General features: G+C 42.4%; 1 protein-coding gene across 9 annotated transcripts in view; it reads left to right on the plus strand.

Moving 5' to 3' along the window:
• Positions 1-18,308, plus strand: part of st3gal2 (ST3 beta-galactoside alpha-2,3-sialyltransferase 2) — a 340,428-nt gene that overhangs the window by 291,779 nt on the left and 30,341 nt on the right. For all 9 annotated transcript variants that reach the window (XM_087996080.1, XM_087996082.1, XM_087996078.1 and 6 more), the window contains one exon: positions 16,156-16,335. In XM_087996080.1, the coding sequence (XP_087852206.1) occupies positions 16,156-16,335 (180 nt within the window). The remainder of the gene's footprint in view (positions 1-16,155; positions 16,336-18,308) is intronic.

The raw sequence follows: 18,308 nt of genomic DNA on the forward strand, positions 1-18,308 counted from the left end.
CCTTTCCTGAAATCATCCTCCACCAATGCTCTCTCTTCAGTGAATACCGATACAAAGTATTTGTTTAGGACCTCACCTACCTCATCGGCTCCACATACAGGTTCCCATGTTTGTCCTTGAGTGGGCCAACCCTTTCCCTGGCTAACCTCCTGCTTTTTACATATATGTAAAAACCCTTGGGATTCTCTTTAATCCTGTTTGCTAATGATTTTTTATGACCTCTTTTAGCCCTTCTAATTCCTTGTTTAAGTCCTTTCCTAGTTTCTTTATACTTGAAGAGCTTCGTCTGTTCCCATCCTCCATAGACCTTATGTATGCTTCCTATGTTCCCTGGCCAACATCTCTGTCTCGAGCTTGCTGTGGTGCTCCAGCGAAGCTCTCCACAGATGCTGCCAGACCTGCTGAGCTTTTCCAACAATTTCGGTTTTTGTTATATCAGAGATATTGTCTGACCTGTGAACTAACTGCTCAACAAAATATGACACCAAAGCTTATAGATCAGGAGGCTGACTTTTGTAAGAAAAATCCCACTGCCCCAAACAAACTCCTCAGCCTTGTAGCTTCCTCTGCTTGAAATTTTTATTGAATTCTTTATTAAATAATGCATCTTGAAAGGATGAAAGTTGGGTTCTCACAATAAGATGAGCTTGTGATCCTAGCAGGACAATAGATGGAGCTGTCAGGAGATTTTGCAATATTCAGACATCCCCGTAGCTCTGTTGATCAGCCTCCTGCCTTGGAATTATAAAGTCCAGGCTTCAAAATCTCACTCTAGGGTTTGAGCACAAAATCAAAGGAGAGCTGCGCCCTCAGAGGTGCCAACTTTCATCCAAGTCATCAAACCAATCTGCCAATTTGAGTGGAAGGACAAAATTCATGACGCTATTTTGAAAAAGAGCAGGACCAACATTTACCCTTTGTTAAAAAGCTGCAAAAAATCCAGCGACTGTACAGGACGTTGGAATATTGTGTGCAATTCTGGTCTCCCTCCTATCAGAAGGATGTTGTGAAACTTGAAAGGGTTCAGAAAAGATTTACAAGCATGTTTCCAGGGTTGGAAGGTTTGAGCTATAGAGAGAGACTGAATAGGCTGGAGCTGTTTTCCCTGGAGTGTTGGAGGCTGAGGAGTGACCTTATAGAGGTTTATAAAATCAACAGATAGTGTCTGTTCATTATCACGTTGCTGTTTGTGGGAACGTACGTGCTAATTGCTTGCTGTTTTTCTGATCATATAACAGTCCTTATACTTCAAAAAGTACTTCATTGGCTGTGAAGCACTTCTAATGTTCGATGATATGAAAAAAGTTGTACAAACACCTCTACAAAGCATCTCGTGTCCCATTGAATTTACAGCACAGAACCAAGCTCTTAAACACACTGGGCTATTCCAGCATTTATCCACTACGAACGTCTTTGGAAAGCAGGTTCATTGCTCCTTGCAAGTGAAGTCTCAGGTAGATAGGATAGTGAAGAAGGCATTTGGTATGCTTTCCTTTATTGGTCAGAGTATTGAGTATAGAAGTTGGGAGGTCATGTTGCGGCTGTACAGGACGTTGGAATATTGTGTGCAATTCTGGTCTCCCTCCTATCAGAAGGATGTTGTGAAACTTGAAAGGGTTCAGAAAAGATTTACAAGCATGTTTCCAGGGTTGGAAGGTTTGAGCTATAGGGAGAGACTGAATAGGCTGGAGCTGTTTTCCCTGGAGTGTTGGAGGCTGAGAGGTGACCTTATAGAGGTTTATAAAATCATGAGGAGCATAGGTAGGATAAATAGACAAGGTTTTCTCCCTGGGGTGGGAGAGTCCAGAACGAGAGGGCGTAGGTTTAAAGTGAGAGGGAGAAAAATTTAAAAGGGACCTAAGGGGCAACTTTTCCACGCAGAGGGTGGTGCGTGTATGGAATGAGCTAACAAAGGAAGTGGTGGAGGCTAGTACAATTACAACATTTAAAAGGCATCTGAATGGGTATATGAATAGGAAGGGTTTAGGGGGATATAGACCAAGTGCTGGCAAATGGAACTCGATTAGATTAGGAAATCTGGTTGGCATGGACGAGTTGGACTGAAGGGTCTGTTTCCGTGCTGTACATCTCTGTGACTCTATCTACAGCTAATCCTATGAGCATATCACTCTCTTAATTATTGAGTTGCCCGGTTATGATGAATTGCAGAAGCTGAACCTGTACTAAAAAGACCCGATGATCAACAACAAGCTCCCCTCTATTCTTCACATCCTCTAAGGAACCCCCATCTTCAAGTTCAAAACACTAATTCAACAGAACAGAGCATTTTCAGCCTCAGACCACAGACCATTCTGAAAAGAATCCAGGTTAATTACTTCTTAATTACATGCACCACCAATTTTTGGAATCCAAATAAAAATCGGTGACATATATTTGCAGATTGTTTCATTTCCGTTTTGACTGTTTTCCAGAGCAGTGATGCAAAGCTGGCTTGAAATTTCATTCCTTACAATGAGTGAAAGTGAAAGTGATTACCACTTAATCAGTCAGTAACAAGGCACTCTTTACATTCAAAACCGGTCATTCCTCCTGTCAAGATCACTTAATATGTTTAACTCTTCCAAACCCTGGAACCTGCAGTTCACTTGCCACCCAACAGCTCTGTCAGCGGACCATAGAATCCCTAAATGTGCGGAAGCAGGCCATTCAGCCCCTTGAGTCCACACCAACCTTCCAAAGAGCATCACACCCAGACCCAGACATCTCCCCTATTCCTGTAACCCTGCATATCCCATGGCTAACCCACCTAGCTTGGACATCATTGGACAAAATGGACAATTTAGCATGGCCAATCCACATAACCTGCACATGTTTGAACTGTGGGAGGAAATTGGAGCATCCGGAGGAAACCCACACAGAGGGAGAATGTGCAGACTCCACACAGGCAGTCACCTGAAGGCGGAATTTAACCCGGGTCCCCGATGCTGTGAGGCAGCAGTGCTAACCTGCTGCATTTGCTAACCAAATGGGGCATCAAACTTACAACCTTTTGATTCAGAAGTTAGAGTGCTAACTGATCCAAGCTAAGCATAATTACATCACCATTAAACTCTTGCTGTGTGTGTATCTGTACTTGTTAAAATCAGCACGTGTACTTCTTTTAAAAGGTAGGAATATTCGAAATGCTCTCGTTGAATGGGCAAACAATGCATGGGGCTGATGGTCTCCTGTTTCTATGCGATCTGGATTTTGAAATCATAGGAGTGATATTGATAATAAATGCATTAAAGGCTCCAAATAACATTTCTTAATCTCCAAATTTAACCAATGTGTTACACATCTATGAGGTTATCATGCAAATGTTTATCCACATGGTCATAGATTTGGTATTAAAATGTCGCTTAATGTGATTTCAACTTGCATTGTAAGAATGAAAATGTTAGCTTCTGAAAAGAATATGCAGCCTAATATTTGTGCTGTGATTCCTACTAACTTCACTTCATCACGAAAATGTGTCGTTTCCCGATCCAAATGATCACAGGTATTATTTAAAATTGGGCTATTGAACATAAAAATGAGAGATGACTGGAACACCCCCTTCTCAACCGTCCCTGACCTGTTTCCCCGAAAATAGGTGAGGGGGCGCCAAAGTTGGCAGCCAACTTTCCAATTTTTTGGGGAAGAAACTAATGGGCAGATTGAGCTGTTAACAAGTCAGTTGATTCATAGAGTCATGAAGTTGTACAGCACGGAAACAGGCTCTTCTGTCCAATTCATCCATGTGGACCAGATATCCTAAATTAGTCTAGTCCCATTTGCCAGCATTTGGCTCATATCCCTCTCAACCCTTCCATTTCATGGACCCAACGAGATGCCTTTAAAATGTTGTAATTGTACCAGTCTCCACAACTTCCTCTGGCAGCTCATTCCAAACATGTACCACCCTCTGCATGAAAAAATTGCCCTTACATCCCTTTTAAATCTTGCCCCTCTCAATTTAAACCTCTGCGTTCTAGTTTTCGACTCCCCCACCCTAGGCAAAAAACCCTGACTATTCACCCTATCCATGCCCCTCATGATTTTATAAACCTCTATAAGGTCACCCCTCAGCCTCTAATGCTTTAGAGAAAGTAGCCCCAGCCTATTCAATCTCTCCCTATAACCCAAACCCTCGGACCATGGCAACATCCTTGTAAATCTTTTTTGAACCTTTTCAAGTTTAACAACATCTTTCCTCTTGCTGAGAGAATAGAATTGAACACAGTATTCCAAACTCAAATATTGTGGTTGGCATGAGCGCACAGGTGGGAGTTTGAAGGCCTTTTTTTTGTAACCCAACTGAGTATAAGAGGGTAATGGTGGGGTACATCCTTTGGTGTATATCCTATGTCTGTCCAGTCACCCCTCCAAACTGTTAAACCTCCCCCAACACTTCTTCACTTCCGACCTGACCACCAAAACCCACCTCACCCCTCCACCCAGCTCCCCATCCATCCCTGACCTCGCTCTCCCTGAGAGTGATATTGGTGTTATTGCAGAACTGCAGAGTGCTGATGCTGCTGGCGTTTTTGAATATTGCAATATACCTTACTCCTAACATGCGTAAACACTGCAAAAACATTTTGACTTGAATATGACAGGACTTGTTAACATGTCGCTAGACAACATATTCCACTTGACCCAGTTGTAACAGTCTTAATATTTACAAAGTCAGGTAAACAGTCAGAGAGCAAAACATTTCCAGATGGAACATGCAATAGATCTAAATTTCTGTATCGAAGATAAGGTGCCTCATTACATTATCCATAACCTTGATGTACTGTATACATTCTTTGTAAAGTACACAGTCCAAGGAGTTTGACTATTTCTAGCCTCTCGGTTTACTGTGCTGAAAGGTCCTCAGCAGCATCCTTTCCTCATTGCATCATTGTTGTACTTACCTTAGGACCTCCTAACTATATCCCCAGCACCTTCAGGTAATCTGACCTGACAGTGAAGTAGACAAAGGATTAGTCTACCCAGTTCCCAAAGACTACTGTCATTCTTGCCTTGATTCATCTTGACAGCAAGGCTGGTTTGAGCTGGTCACACACGTAAATCAGTCTGCCCCAGCAGAGGGTCTGAGCAGAAGGAGATGACATTTACGGAGGGGCTTTGACCATAGTGACTCCACTACCCCGGAGAGTCAGCCCTCATACGCTCATAACCTTCCCGATGAGTTCAGAAAAAGGTTATATACGACGCGGAACAGGAGAGAGGGCAGCCCTCAGAACACTTCAACCCCAGGGCATCAATGTGGATTTCACCAGTTTCCTCATTTCCCCTTCCCCCACCTTACCCCAGTTCCAAACTTCCAGCTCAACAATATTCTCATGACCTGTCCTACCTGTCAATCTCCCTTCCCACCTATCTGCTCCACCCTCCCCTCTGACCTATCACCTCCAACCCCACCCCTATTCACCTATTGTACTCTTTGCTATCTTCCCCCGCCACATATCTCTCCACCCTGGAGGCTCCCTGCTTCTATTCCTGCTCCTCGGATGCTGCCTGACCTGCTGTGCTTTCCCAGCACCACTCTGATCTAAACTCTGGTTTCCAGCATCTGCAGTCCTCACTTTTGCCTGTGTTACCCGGCATTCAATTATCGATTAACTGAACGCAGTACTCTCCGCCCGTGTCCTTCGGATAATCGAGGTTCCTCATGTATTAGGTTTATGTATTAAAAACCAAAAGGACTGCAGATGCTGTAAATCAGAAACAAAATCAGAAGTTGCCGGAAAGGCTCAGCAGGTCTGGCAGCACCTGTGAAGAGAAATCAGTTACTAGTTCGGGTCCAGTGAGCCTTCTTCAGAACTGATGATAGCTTGGAAAATGTCAGCTTGTATGCATGTAATCCAAAAACCCAAATAAGTAAATGATATAATGCTGTAAAGAGATTTAAAGGAAGGAAGAGTCAAATTTATGTATGAGGATGGAAATGAGGTCACTCTCTGCTCTTGTCGGAATACTTGCAGATTCTCCTTCCAAAATGAAAGAATTGCAAACCTGAAGTCCGAGTTCAGCAGCTCCAGTGGCTTCTGTAGCCTGAAGTTTTCAGGTTGCTCCCATCGGTAGACTGAACAGGACCTGGGAGCGAGTGAAGGTTCCCCTCTTTCATTTTGACAGCCTTGCAGACTACGATTCTTCAGAACAAAAACAGAAATTGCTGGAGAAACTGAGCAAGTCTGGCAGCATCTGTGGAGAGAAAGCAGAGTTAACATCTTGTATATCCAGTGAACTTCTTCCAAACTGGTTGTAGCTAGGAAAAGATTGATATATGTGCTGAAGATGGGGGTGACTAAAAGGAGTGTCTGTAAACAGGAAGTGGAGATGGAGCCCAGAGAGAGAGAACAACAATGAGGCAGACAAAGGAACAGGTAAAGGTCAACCTGGGAGAATGAATAGCTGCTACTCTGACCTTAAATTATTATTTAATTACATTATTTATTTATGTTGCTTTTTATACATTTTATTAACTTTTATCACCAATTTTTAAACTATTTTAAAACTTAAAAATAGAAAAGTCCTGAACTACTGACAAGGACTCACTAAACAACTTGCTTCTTTCTCTGCAGTCATGCAATTAGCCAGTATTACTGAGACTAGGTTTTGTTCCACATTAATTGAACTGAATTTAGATCCACAAGCTCTGGAGGATTTGAAGTCTTTTTAAATTAATCATTCACAGGATATGGGTGTTATTGGCTAAGCCAGTGTTTATTGCCCATTGCAAATACCTTGGAGAATGTGATGCTGAGCTGTCTTCTTGAATCAGTATAATCTTTGAGATGTTGGAGCATGCATAATGTGCTTAGAGAGGGAGTTCCAGGGTTTTGACCCGGGGCACTGAAGGAACAGTGATATATTCCCAAGTCAGGATGGTGAGTGGCTTGGAGGGGACCCTGCATTCCATTCCGAGCTGCTATTGTCCTTCTAAAGGGTAAAGATCGTAGATTTAGAAGGTGTGGTTAAAGGAACTTTGGTGAGTTACTGCATTGCATTTTGTAACTCCAGAGCATGGGGCCAGGCTTCGGGATTACAAATGCAGTGGCATTATCGCTCACTTTCTCTTCACACTTTAAAGCAAGAGGGAACTGTATAATTTAGGTGTTTCCTGAGGAGTGTCTCCCAGAACTTTGCATATCAAAAGACCTAGGGGTCCAGGAGCATAACTCCCTGGAAGTGGAATGGGAATTGCAGGTAGACAGGGAAGTGAAGAAGGCATTTTGTACACTTGCCTTCATTGGTCAGTGCATTGCGTGTAGGAGTTGAGAAGTCATGTTGTGACTGTGCAGGACTTCAGTGAGGCCACTTTTTGGAATAATGCTTTCAATTCTGGTCTCCCTGTTATGGGAAAGTTGTTGTTAAACTTGAGATGGTACAGAAAAGATTTACAAGGACGTTGCCAGGATTGCAGGGTTTGAGCTATGAGGAACAGCTGAATATGCTGGGGCTATTTTCCCCAGAGCGTCAGAGGCTTTGGTGTCTCCTTATAGAGGTTTATAAAACCATGAGAGGCATGGACAGATAAGCGGGAGAAACCAAAACTAGAGGGCATAGGTTTAAGGTGAGAGGGGAATGATTTAAAAGAGACCTAAGAGGCAATGTTTTTACAGAGAGGCTGGTGCATGTATGGATCGAGCTGCCAGAGGAGGTGGTGGAGGCTGGTACAATTACAGTATTTAAAAGACATCCAGATAGGCAATGCATAGGAAGGGTTTACAGGGATATGGACCAAATGCTGGCAAATGAGACTAGATCAGCTGAGGATATCTGGTCATCATGGACAAGTTGGACTGGAGGGTCTGTTTTCATGCTGTATGACTCTATTGCACTAGAACAGTGCTTGCATGGGCCTTTGCTAATCTCCTGCCATGACACAAATCCCACATTGTCTATACCCAGCAATGGAAGAATAAATAGACCAGATGTGTTGAATGACCCAGTTTGATGGTAAATCTCAATGTGTTTGTTACTCGGGTAACATGATAACTCATTCCTGGCAGATATAAAGATGTATAAATTTCACAGGGTTCAGTGTTGGTGCAGACCAGTGCCAATGATACACAGGGATCAGATGCAGCATGTATTAAAGAACAAACAGGGTTGAATCGCTCGGAATCTACTCATAAATTGCTGAAAGTATGGAGCCTGGGCCATTTCCCGAAGCTGCTTGATTTGTTTGAGATGCAGCCTGAACCACCCAGGGAGCAGCTCTGGCTGTTACCAATAGCAACATGTCTCTTGAAGTTGCTGTTGCTAGTCATGACACCATGGTGTGAATCTGTTTACAAAGCTCGAATTAACAGGAAGGACTATGAGCTTTTTCTTTGCTTCCTTGTCTGTGAGTGAAAGAAACAATGAATACTTAGGATAGTAATTTCCATATTTGATTCATATGTAGCAGCCCACTCAGTTGACTGGCAAAGACCCTGAAAATGGTGTGTGTAATGTGAAGGAAGAAATTGTGATTGTCCCTGGCTGGTTTTGAACCCAACGATTTGATTTCAGAGGTATCGGTTGCATCATTTGGACCATAAAAGCCCAGTCTCATTTTATAAAAAGAAATAACAATGCTGGAGATCTGAAACAAAAACAGAAATTGCTGGAGAAATTCAGCAGCTCCAACATCTACAATCAGAAGTAAAGTTAACATTTCGAGTCCAGTGTTGAAACATTAACTCTGCTTTCTCCCACAGATGCAGCCAGACCTACTGAGTTTCACCAGCAATTTCTGTTTTTGTTTCATTTTATAAAACGTTAGCCTAGGATTACTGACACTGCTTGATACTGGCTCTGTTCCTGGAGACTTCCATTGCCTCTATAATCAAACAGCCATTTTATCCATTTTCAATATTTCTATAATTAATAAAACAAAAGAATTCAAAGAATATGAAGAAACATTTTTAAAGCCAGTATGGTTTATTTCAGGGTTGCCTGCAGCAAATTAATTTTCAATCGTTGGTATCTCCTGGACAATCCTGAATGGTTGAAATGCTATTCTGCTTTCTTAATGTTGAAGGAATGTGTTTGAATTTCAATGTGGGGTTATGGAGATATGGTGGGATGTTCTTCAGAGAGTTGGTGCAGACTCAATGGGCAGAATGGCTTCAATTTGCACTGTGGGGATTCGATGATTTCTATGGCATGCTCATGAATTGTACCATATTAGCACAGTGGGATATTGTGGCTGACCACAACTACATTTCCAGCACAAACCAAGCCTTCAGGAATGTGTGTAGAATTCCCCAGTCCCAGTTAGAAAGCTCTGTTCCACAGTGGTACAGATCAGGGCAGATATATATACACACACACACACACACACCTCGCGTTTACACTCATTCACTCACTTCCCAATCTTGGACAAATGATGTAAATCCTTAGCATTTGCTGGTGAGCCTCAGAAAAGTTTCAATATTAACGAAGTTGAGGTGAGGGTAGAGTCATAGAATCCCTAAAGTGTGGAAGCAAGCCATTCAGTCCATCAAGTGCAGACCGAGACCTACATTCCTACCCTGCCTTTCCTATGGCCAATCCATCTAACCTGTACATCTTTGGACTGTGGGAGGAAACCTTAGTACCTGGAGGAAACCCATGCAGACACAAGGAGAATGTGCAAATTACACACAGACAGTCCCCCAAGGGTGGAATCAAACCACTGAGCTAACCACTGAGCCCTGTCACCCATCCTTGAGAGAGTTTGCACCAGGTCTTTGGATATAACATCTATAAAGACTGATCATACAAAATCAACAAACAGCAACCTTTTCAAACTCCAAGTAGTTTTCTCAAGATGAGGCATATCCATGGAAACTAGGTTATTGGGATTTCTCATAAGAAATAGAGAATTGACACATTAATATTTCATCTGCTGCCCCTTTTCACGAAGGAAACTGTCTCTTGCCTACTTCAGCAGAGGGTCATGTTCTTTTCTTCATTTTCCCTCTGTTCTGTATTCCTGTTGTCAAGGCAACTGTCATGTTGAATTCATGTTTCCTTCAGCTTGTTACGCTCAGATTCTCACTTTTTTTTATGTTTGTGGATACATAGATATGTCAAATGGGGGGTACAATATTATTCAAGATATAAAGTAACAAATACATGCGACAAAGTCACAAGCTGAAAATTATTTGAAGCATTAAGGTGAACAATAAATGAACACAAATCAGGCAATAATCTCATATTTAAGATGGTTTTATACAGAAAAGAAATAAGCAACCAGCAGTGATTGAAGTTGAATACCTATCTGTAAGGTGTCATGTTTTCCAAGTAGATTAGGTACATTGTGTAAGATCAAGACTGGGATTTGATTGAAGGGTTCAGATGGCTTATATATAGAACAATGGATTCCATGGAGTGAGTTGCAGAGGGGTTCAGATAGTTTATATATAGAATAACAGATATCCAGGAGTAAGTTACAGTCCAGAATCTAATCAAGAATCCCAGATAGTTTATTTATAGAATAATGAATATCCAGAGTGAGTTACAGATTGGAATTTAATCGATGGATCTTGATGGTTTATATATAGAGTAATGGACACCAGGAGTGAGTTACACTCTGGAATCTAATTGAGGGGTTCAGATAGTTTATATATAGAACAATGGATACCATGGAGTGAGTTACAGACTGAAATCTAATCGAGCAGTTCAGATAGTTTACATGTAGAATAACTGATATCCAGGAGTGAGTTACACATTGGAATCTAATTGAGGGGTTCAGATAGTTTATGTACAGAATAATGGATATCCAGGGTGAGTTACAGATTGGAGTTTAATCAATGGGTTTAGATGGTTTATATACAAAATAAGGGATACCAGGAGTGAGTTACAGACTGGAATATAATCAAGGGGTTTGGATTGTTTATATGTGGAATAATGGATACCGGGAGTGAATTGCAAACTGGTATCTAGTTGAGGGGTTCAGTGGTTTATATATAGAATAAAGAACACCTGAAAATAAAGTACAGGTAGGGAGGGGGGAAAGAATGCACATTGAACATACTGTTGTACACATTACAGATAGTTTTGTTCTCTTTACCTAATGAAGGAAGTTCTTGCCATAGAAGGAGCACAATGAAGCTTCACCAGGTTGATTCCTGGCTTGGCAGGATTGGCCTGTAAGGAGAGGTTGAGGACACTGGGCCTAATTCTCTAGGGTTTAGAAGAGTGAGAGCTGATTTCATTGAAGTCTACAAAATGCTTACTATGGAGTAACTGAAAGACAGCTATTCCACCTGTCTGGGGCAGTCTAGAACCAAGGGATACAGTTTCAGAATGAAAGGCAGGATTGGGAAGATGAAGAATTTCTTCACTGGTGCTGCATCTTTGGAATTCTTTACCCAAATGGCTGTGAAAGCTCATTGAATTACAATTAGCCTTATTATCACATGTACTCATATGAGTAGAGCCATAGAGATGTACAGCATGGAAACAGACCCTTTGGTCCAACCCGTCCATGCCGACCAGATATCCCAACCCAATCTAGTCCCACCTGCCAGCACCCGGCCCATATCCCTCCAAATCCTTCCTATTGCCTTTTAAATGTTGCAATTGTACCAGCCTCCATCACTTCCTCTGGCAGATCATTCCATACTCGTATCACCCTCTGCGTGAAAAAGTTGCCCCTTAGGTCTCTTTTATATCTTTCCCCTCTCACCCTAAACCTATGCCCTCTAGTTCTGGACTCCCCGACCTTAGGGAAAAGACTTTGTCCATTTACCCTATCCATGCCCCTCATAATTTTGTAAACTTCTATAAGGTCACCCCTCAGCCTCCGATGCTCCAGGGGAAAAAGCCCCAGCCTATTCAACCTCTCCCTATAGCTCAAATCCTCCAACCCTGGCAATATCCTTTTAAATCTTTTCTGAACCCTTTCAAGTTTCACAACATCTTTCCGATAGGAAGGAGACCAGTAAAGTGAAAAGTTTACAAGTTGCCACTTATAGTACCCAAGTACGGATTCTTAAATTAGCAAAATTAGAAAAATGAAGAAATAAAAACACCAGCACTAGGTTAAAAATACAAAAACATAGGAATAATTTTAAAAATAGAAATAAAATGTTCAGAATTACAGTGCTTCCATCCTGGTCTCCAGACTGCACCAGGGACTTACCTCCGGTCTGCAATGGGGACTCACTGTCCAAGGTAAGTTGAAAGGGAAAAGCAAAAGAACAAGCAAAAAGAGAAAAAAGGAAAATAACAGACAGAGGCGATGAGCTCCAGCATGCTGTCTTGAATCTTGAACAACGTAGAACAGCACAATACAGGCCCTTCGGCCCTCGATGTTGTGCTGACCTTTTATCCTACTCTAAGATCAGACTAACCTACATACCCCTCATTTTACTATCATCCATGGGACTATCCAAGAGACGCTTCAATGTCCCTAATGTATCTGACTCTACTATCACTGCTGGCAGTGCATTCCAAACACCAACCACTCAGAACCTACCTCTGACATCTTCTGAAAACCTTCCCTCAATCACCTTAAAATTATGCGCCCTCATGATAGCTATTTCCACCCTGGGAAAAAGTCTCTAGCTATCCACACTATCTATGCCTCTCATCATCTTGTACCCCTCTATCAAGTCACCTTTCATCCTTCTTCACTCCAGTTAGAAAAGCCCTAGCTCTCTCAGCCTTTCTTCATAAGACATGCCTCCAGTCCAGGCAGCTTCCTGGTAAATCTCCTCTGCACCCTGTCTAAAGCCTCCACATCTTTCCTATAATGAGGTGACCAGAATCGAGCACAATATTCCAAGTGTAGTCTAACCATGGTTTTATAGAGCTGCAGCATAACCTCACGGCGTTTAAACTCAATCCCCTGCTACTGAAAGCCAACACACTATACGGCTTCTTAACAACCCTATCAACAGTGAGGGATCTATAATCCCTCTCTTCCTCCACACTGCCAAGAATCCTGCCTTTACCCCTGTAATGTGCATTCAAATTTGACATTCCAAAATAAATCCCTTCACCCTTTTCCAGATTGAACTCCATCTGCCACTTATCAGCCCAGCTCTGCATCCTGTCAATGTCCTGTTGCAATGTACACAGCCCTCCACACTATCCACAACTCCACCAACCTTCATGTCATCTTCAAACTTACTCACTCACCCTTCTACTTCCTCATCCAAGTTACTTATAAAAATCACAAAGAGCAGAGTTCCCAGAACAGATCCCTGCGGAACATCACTGGTCACCGAGCTCCAGGCTGAATACTTTCCATCTACTACCACCCTCTATCCTCTATGGGCAGCCAATTCTGTATCCAGTCAGCCAAATTTCCCTGTATCCATGCCTCCTTACTTTCTGAATGAGCCTACCATGGGGAACCTTTGCTAAAATCCATTAACACCACATCCACTGCTCTTTCTTCATCAATATAGTTTGTCACATCCTCAAAGAAATCAGTAAGGCTTGTGAGGCATGAGAGTAGCCATGCTGACTATCTCTAATCAAACTATGCTTTTCCAAATAATCATAAATCCTCTCTCTCAGAATCCTCTCCAATAATTTACCCACCGATGACAAAAGACTGACTGATCTGTAATTCCCAGAGTTATCCCTATTCCCTTTCTTGAGCAAGGGAATAACATTTGCCACCCTCCAATCATCTGGTACTACCCTAGTGGACAGGGAGAACACAAAGATCATCGCCAAAGGTGCAGAAATCTCTTCCCTCCCTTCCCATAGCAACCTTGGGTATATCCCGTTTGGCCCAGGGGACTTAACTATCCGTGTTTTTCAAAATTTGCAGCACATTCTCCTTCTTAACATCAACCTATTTGAGCATATCAGCCTGTTTCACGCTGTCTTCACAAAACAATAATGGCCCTCTCACTCTGAATACTGAAGCAAAGTATTCATTAAGGACATGCCCTACCTCCTCTAATTCCAGGCACAAGTTCCCTCCGCTATCCCTGATTGCTCCTACCCTCACTCTGGCCACCCTCTTGATCCTCTTGTTCCTCATGTAAGTGTAGAACACCTTGGGGTTTTCCGTCAGTGTGTACATGACAGAAGTTGATAGCTTTCTAGACACCAAGTGTTATGGGATTGTGTGGGGAAAATGGTGCTGAGGTAGAAAAATCACATGAGAGAGGCTGAATTGCCCACACCCTGTCATGTTGCTTGTAAATGGAAGAGAAGAGGTGAAAGACAAAGGGCAAGGGGGTTGAAAACTATTAAAGGAAAGGGAGTAGTGAAGAGCGAAATGGGAAACAAAAGGATGGAGAGCAATACGGCAGAGAGGAGAGGACAATGTAAAAAACAGAGAAACGTAGGGAAGCATCAAAAGAGGCAAGCAAGATTGAGAAAAGGAACACAAAGCCTCAGGAACCAGACAGAACACAATGGGGTTCTCTTACCTTGAACAAACAAGGAATTTCATCATGATAGAGTTACAGCGAGAACCCTCTGTCATCAAGGTCCAACATGCTGCAATAAAGCAGGCATTTTGTCCCAATGGAGCAGGGACTCTGACCAGAGACAGTGAGTCCCTGCTAAACATCGACTGACTTAATGTTATTTTGCCTTAATGTAGGCAATATAGTACTGTCAAGATAGTGTCTTCTTTCACATAGTTACTTGTTCTGTGGCTTATGATGCACCTGTTGCCTTTCCTACACTGCTTCTGCTCCTGCTGCCTAGTGCTGAAGTTCCTGTTCCTCCATTACTCCCAGCTCCATTGCAACCACCGGGGATTTCAGCTGCCCTCCCGCTCCACCATGCCTGCGAGACTTGCACCCACTCCTGCCCTTACCCTCACGCTCCACCTCCCAGCTCCAGGTCCCACCCTATGCTTTTGCTGGTTGGTATAAATAATCCTAATATTTCAGCTACGACTTGCACAAATCAACTTCTGCACTGGCTAGAGCTGCTCAATTCATAGTACTGAATTGTCCTTTCAAACATTTCACTCTGTATTGTACTTTATAACTTATGTCATTTATAATTGGTTTTATTTTGAAAGTTATTTCAACTAGGAATGCACAGTCCTGCTACAGTGTGGTACAATAATTCAACTTATACCATTGTATTCCTGGTGAGACATGTCTGAAGGAACTTTACTTTGGCTTTAACATTGATATTTATGGAAATCTATGATTCACTTAAAAGTTATTGTTCACTTAAAGGGATGCAACCAAAATTTTCTGTTGTTCTATTGTCCACTGGAGCCCTAGAGCATTTCTGTTCATTGGGTCACAACACATATTGACCTCTTTGTCTAAGCATCCATTCTTAGATAGTGCACACGTTCCACTGCATAGCAGTACTGGACGGAATAAATATTCATGTTATTGGCTAGGGTATTGATTAAGTGGACCACTTTGTCCTAAATGGTGTCAAAGTTCTAAATTTGTTAGAGCTGCACTCATCTGTCAAGTGGAGTGTATTCCATCACAAACCCAACTCGTGCATTTTAAGTGTTGGAAAGTTTCTGACAAGTCAGGAGGTGACTTATTTGAACAAAGAACATTACAGCACAGAAACAGGCCCTCTGGCCCTCCAAGCCTGTGCCAACCCATATCCTCTATTTAAATCTGCCGCCTATTTTCTAAGGATCTGTATCCCTTTGCTCCCTACGTCTCTATGGAAAAAGTGAGGACCGCAGATGCTGGAGATCAGAGCTGAAAATGTGTTGCTGTAAAAGCCAGCAGGTCAGGCAGCATCCAAGGAGCAGGAGAATTGACGTTTCGGGCATGAGGAAGGGCTCATGCCCGAAACGTCGATTCTCCTGCTCCTTGGATGCTGCCTGACCTGCTGCGCTTTTCCAGCAACACAGTTTCAGCTCCCTACGTCTCTATGCCTGTCTATAAGGCAGATCTAGGCTTCCCACCTCTGAGGTGCTTCTGTAGGCACAGCATTCGCATGACTGACCCAGGTGTGTTTCTGGTCAATGATGTCCTCCAAGTTTCGAGATCTTCATTGCCTGGCAATTACATTCTTTATCACTTAGCAGCCCAAGTTTGATTCAAAAACAAACTTCACAGCAGCTCTTTCGATATTGCGTTTCATGGTAACAGGTTTGGCATGACCTCTATGTCAATCATTCTGTTTTATTCCAACTTTATTCTCTCTTCAGCTTATTTTCAGAGAACTGTAGACAATAGCTTTCTGGGTTTTAATTAAACACAAAGTGCTCATTTATTACAGAATGAACCAAGCTCCAACTATCGGCTTTGAAGCAGACGTGGGCAGCCGCACAACACACCACTTCATGTACCCAGAGAGTGCAAAAAATCTCGCACCGAATGTCAGCTTTGTTTTGGTTCCCTTTAAAACTTTGGACCTCCTGTGGATCACCAGCGCCCTGTCAATGGGGGAGATTAGATTGTAAGTACAGCTCAAAACTATCTGACTGCCTTTTCCCTCCACATACTTATACTCGCTGTAGGAAAGATGTTGTGAAACTTGAAAGGGTTCAGAAAAGATTTACAAGGATGTTGCCAGGGTTGGAGGGTTTGAGCTATAGGGAGAGGCTGAATAGGCTGGGGCTGTTTTCCCATGAGCATCGGAGGCTGAAGGATGACCTTGAAGAGGTTTATAAAACCATGAGGGGTATGGTTAGGGTGAGTAGTCAAGATCTTTTCCCTAGGGTAGGAGAGTCCAAAATTAGAGGGCATAGGTTTAGAGTGAGAGGAGAAAGCTATAAAAGAGACCCGAAGAGCAACTTTTTCATGCAGAGGGTGGTGTAGGTAACGAGCTGCTAAAGGAAGTGGTGGAAGCTGGTACAATTACAACATTAAAGGGTATCTAGATGGGTATATGAATAGGAAGGGTTAAAAGGGAAATGGTCCAATTGTTGGGATATGGGACTAGATTAATTTAGGATAGGTTGGACCAAAGGTTGGACCAAATGTTTCCATGCTGTACAACTCTATGACTGCATGACATGTTACTGAACCTAATTGACTTCTTATGATCAAAGATCTCCAAAGCAACTTATACCGCAGCCAACAATGGATGTGGACTATAATGGGGTACATCTCAAATCCTAAGGAAAACATAGCTCCAGTTTGGAGGATGAAGATGTAGAACTAGCACTGTTTATTAACTCTGGTTATCAAGGTTGTGAATGTTAATGGTGATGGTAAAATCTAGGAATAGTGGTGAAAGAGACAATATAATTCCAGGAGTAATGATATGTGCTTTTGTTTCAGTGGGTATTCAACACATGACAGTTGAGACTATCACCAATCTCCAATTGGATGTTCCCAGTATAACTATCAATCTGTTAAACCTATTAGTTTTGACCGTATTGATGGATTTATTCAGAATTTGTGTGTAGTGGGTGGGAGGGCCAACTGATGTTGTCACCTTGAGCTACAGCAAACTCAGTTCTAACCCTCACTTGTTGTGGGTATAGATTTCCAACAGTCAAAATGGAACAGCTTAGTTTGAGAGGGCTGTTAACCTACTAGCAAATATTCGTTCACCAAGAATTTATTTTTAAGTTACATGTTTGAACCTTCTTATCTTGACTTAACAGTTTTACAAGGTAGATTGCCCAAAACTTCATTAAAATGTTGACCTGGAATTCGCAGTAATATAATCGGGTTTCTGTGTGTCAAAGAGTACAATGGAAGAGGAAATGATGGAGTAGGTGACTTGTGCCATGTTATAATTTCCAGAACCTTCTGTGTCGCTTCCCTCTCACCTTTGGCTAAAATGGGTAATTCTAATAGATGGAGGCAATAGCAATCCTGAATTAATGCTACTACTCTCTGCCATTTCGAACAAAATAATGAACCCTTAGTGATTTGCCAGCAGCCTGATTTATTGCTCTAAAACTGTCCTCCGTTATACATATTTTCAACGTTCAAATAAATGATTTATAATCAGCCTGAGCCACAAGATTTGAGCCAGCAGCATTGTACCTCTGCAGCGCTCATTGTGTGCTTGAAAGAACAATTTAAAATGTTAATGTTTGCTTTATCCAAAGACATTAGCAACCCTCTCTTTGATTTTTGGTACATGAGTGAGACTAATGGGCACAGCCCTGAGCCAGTTGATCGATGCTGAATTTGCAGCAGCTGGGAAGGTTCTTTCAAGGTGATCAGATCAAAAATACCATACAGTACTCCTTTCTTTAGGAGGTGGAGGTGGGTACTGCAGATGCTGGAGATTAGAGTGGTGCTGGAAAAGCACAGCAGGTCAGGCAGCATCTGAGGAACAGGAAAATCGACATTTCGGGCAAAAGCCCTTCATCAGGAATGATGAAAGGCTTTTGCCCGAAACATCGATTTTCCTGCTCCTCGGATGCTGCCTGACCTGCTGTGCTTTTCCAGCACCACTCTAATCTTGAC

The sequence above is a fragment of the Chiloscyllium plagiosum genome, unplaced genomic scaffold (assembly GCF_037043375.1).
Source record: "Chiloscyllium plagiosum isolate Xiang-an unplaced genomic scaffold, Cpla_swu_hap1 HiC_scaffold_17, whole genome shotgun sequence".
In the NCBI taxonomy this organism is placed as follows: Eukaryota; Metazoa; Chordata; class Chondrichthyes; order Orectolobiformes; family Hemiscylliidae; genus Chiloscyllium; species Chiloscyllium plagiosum.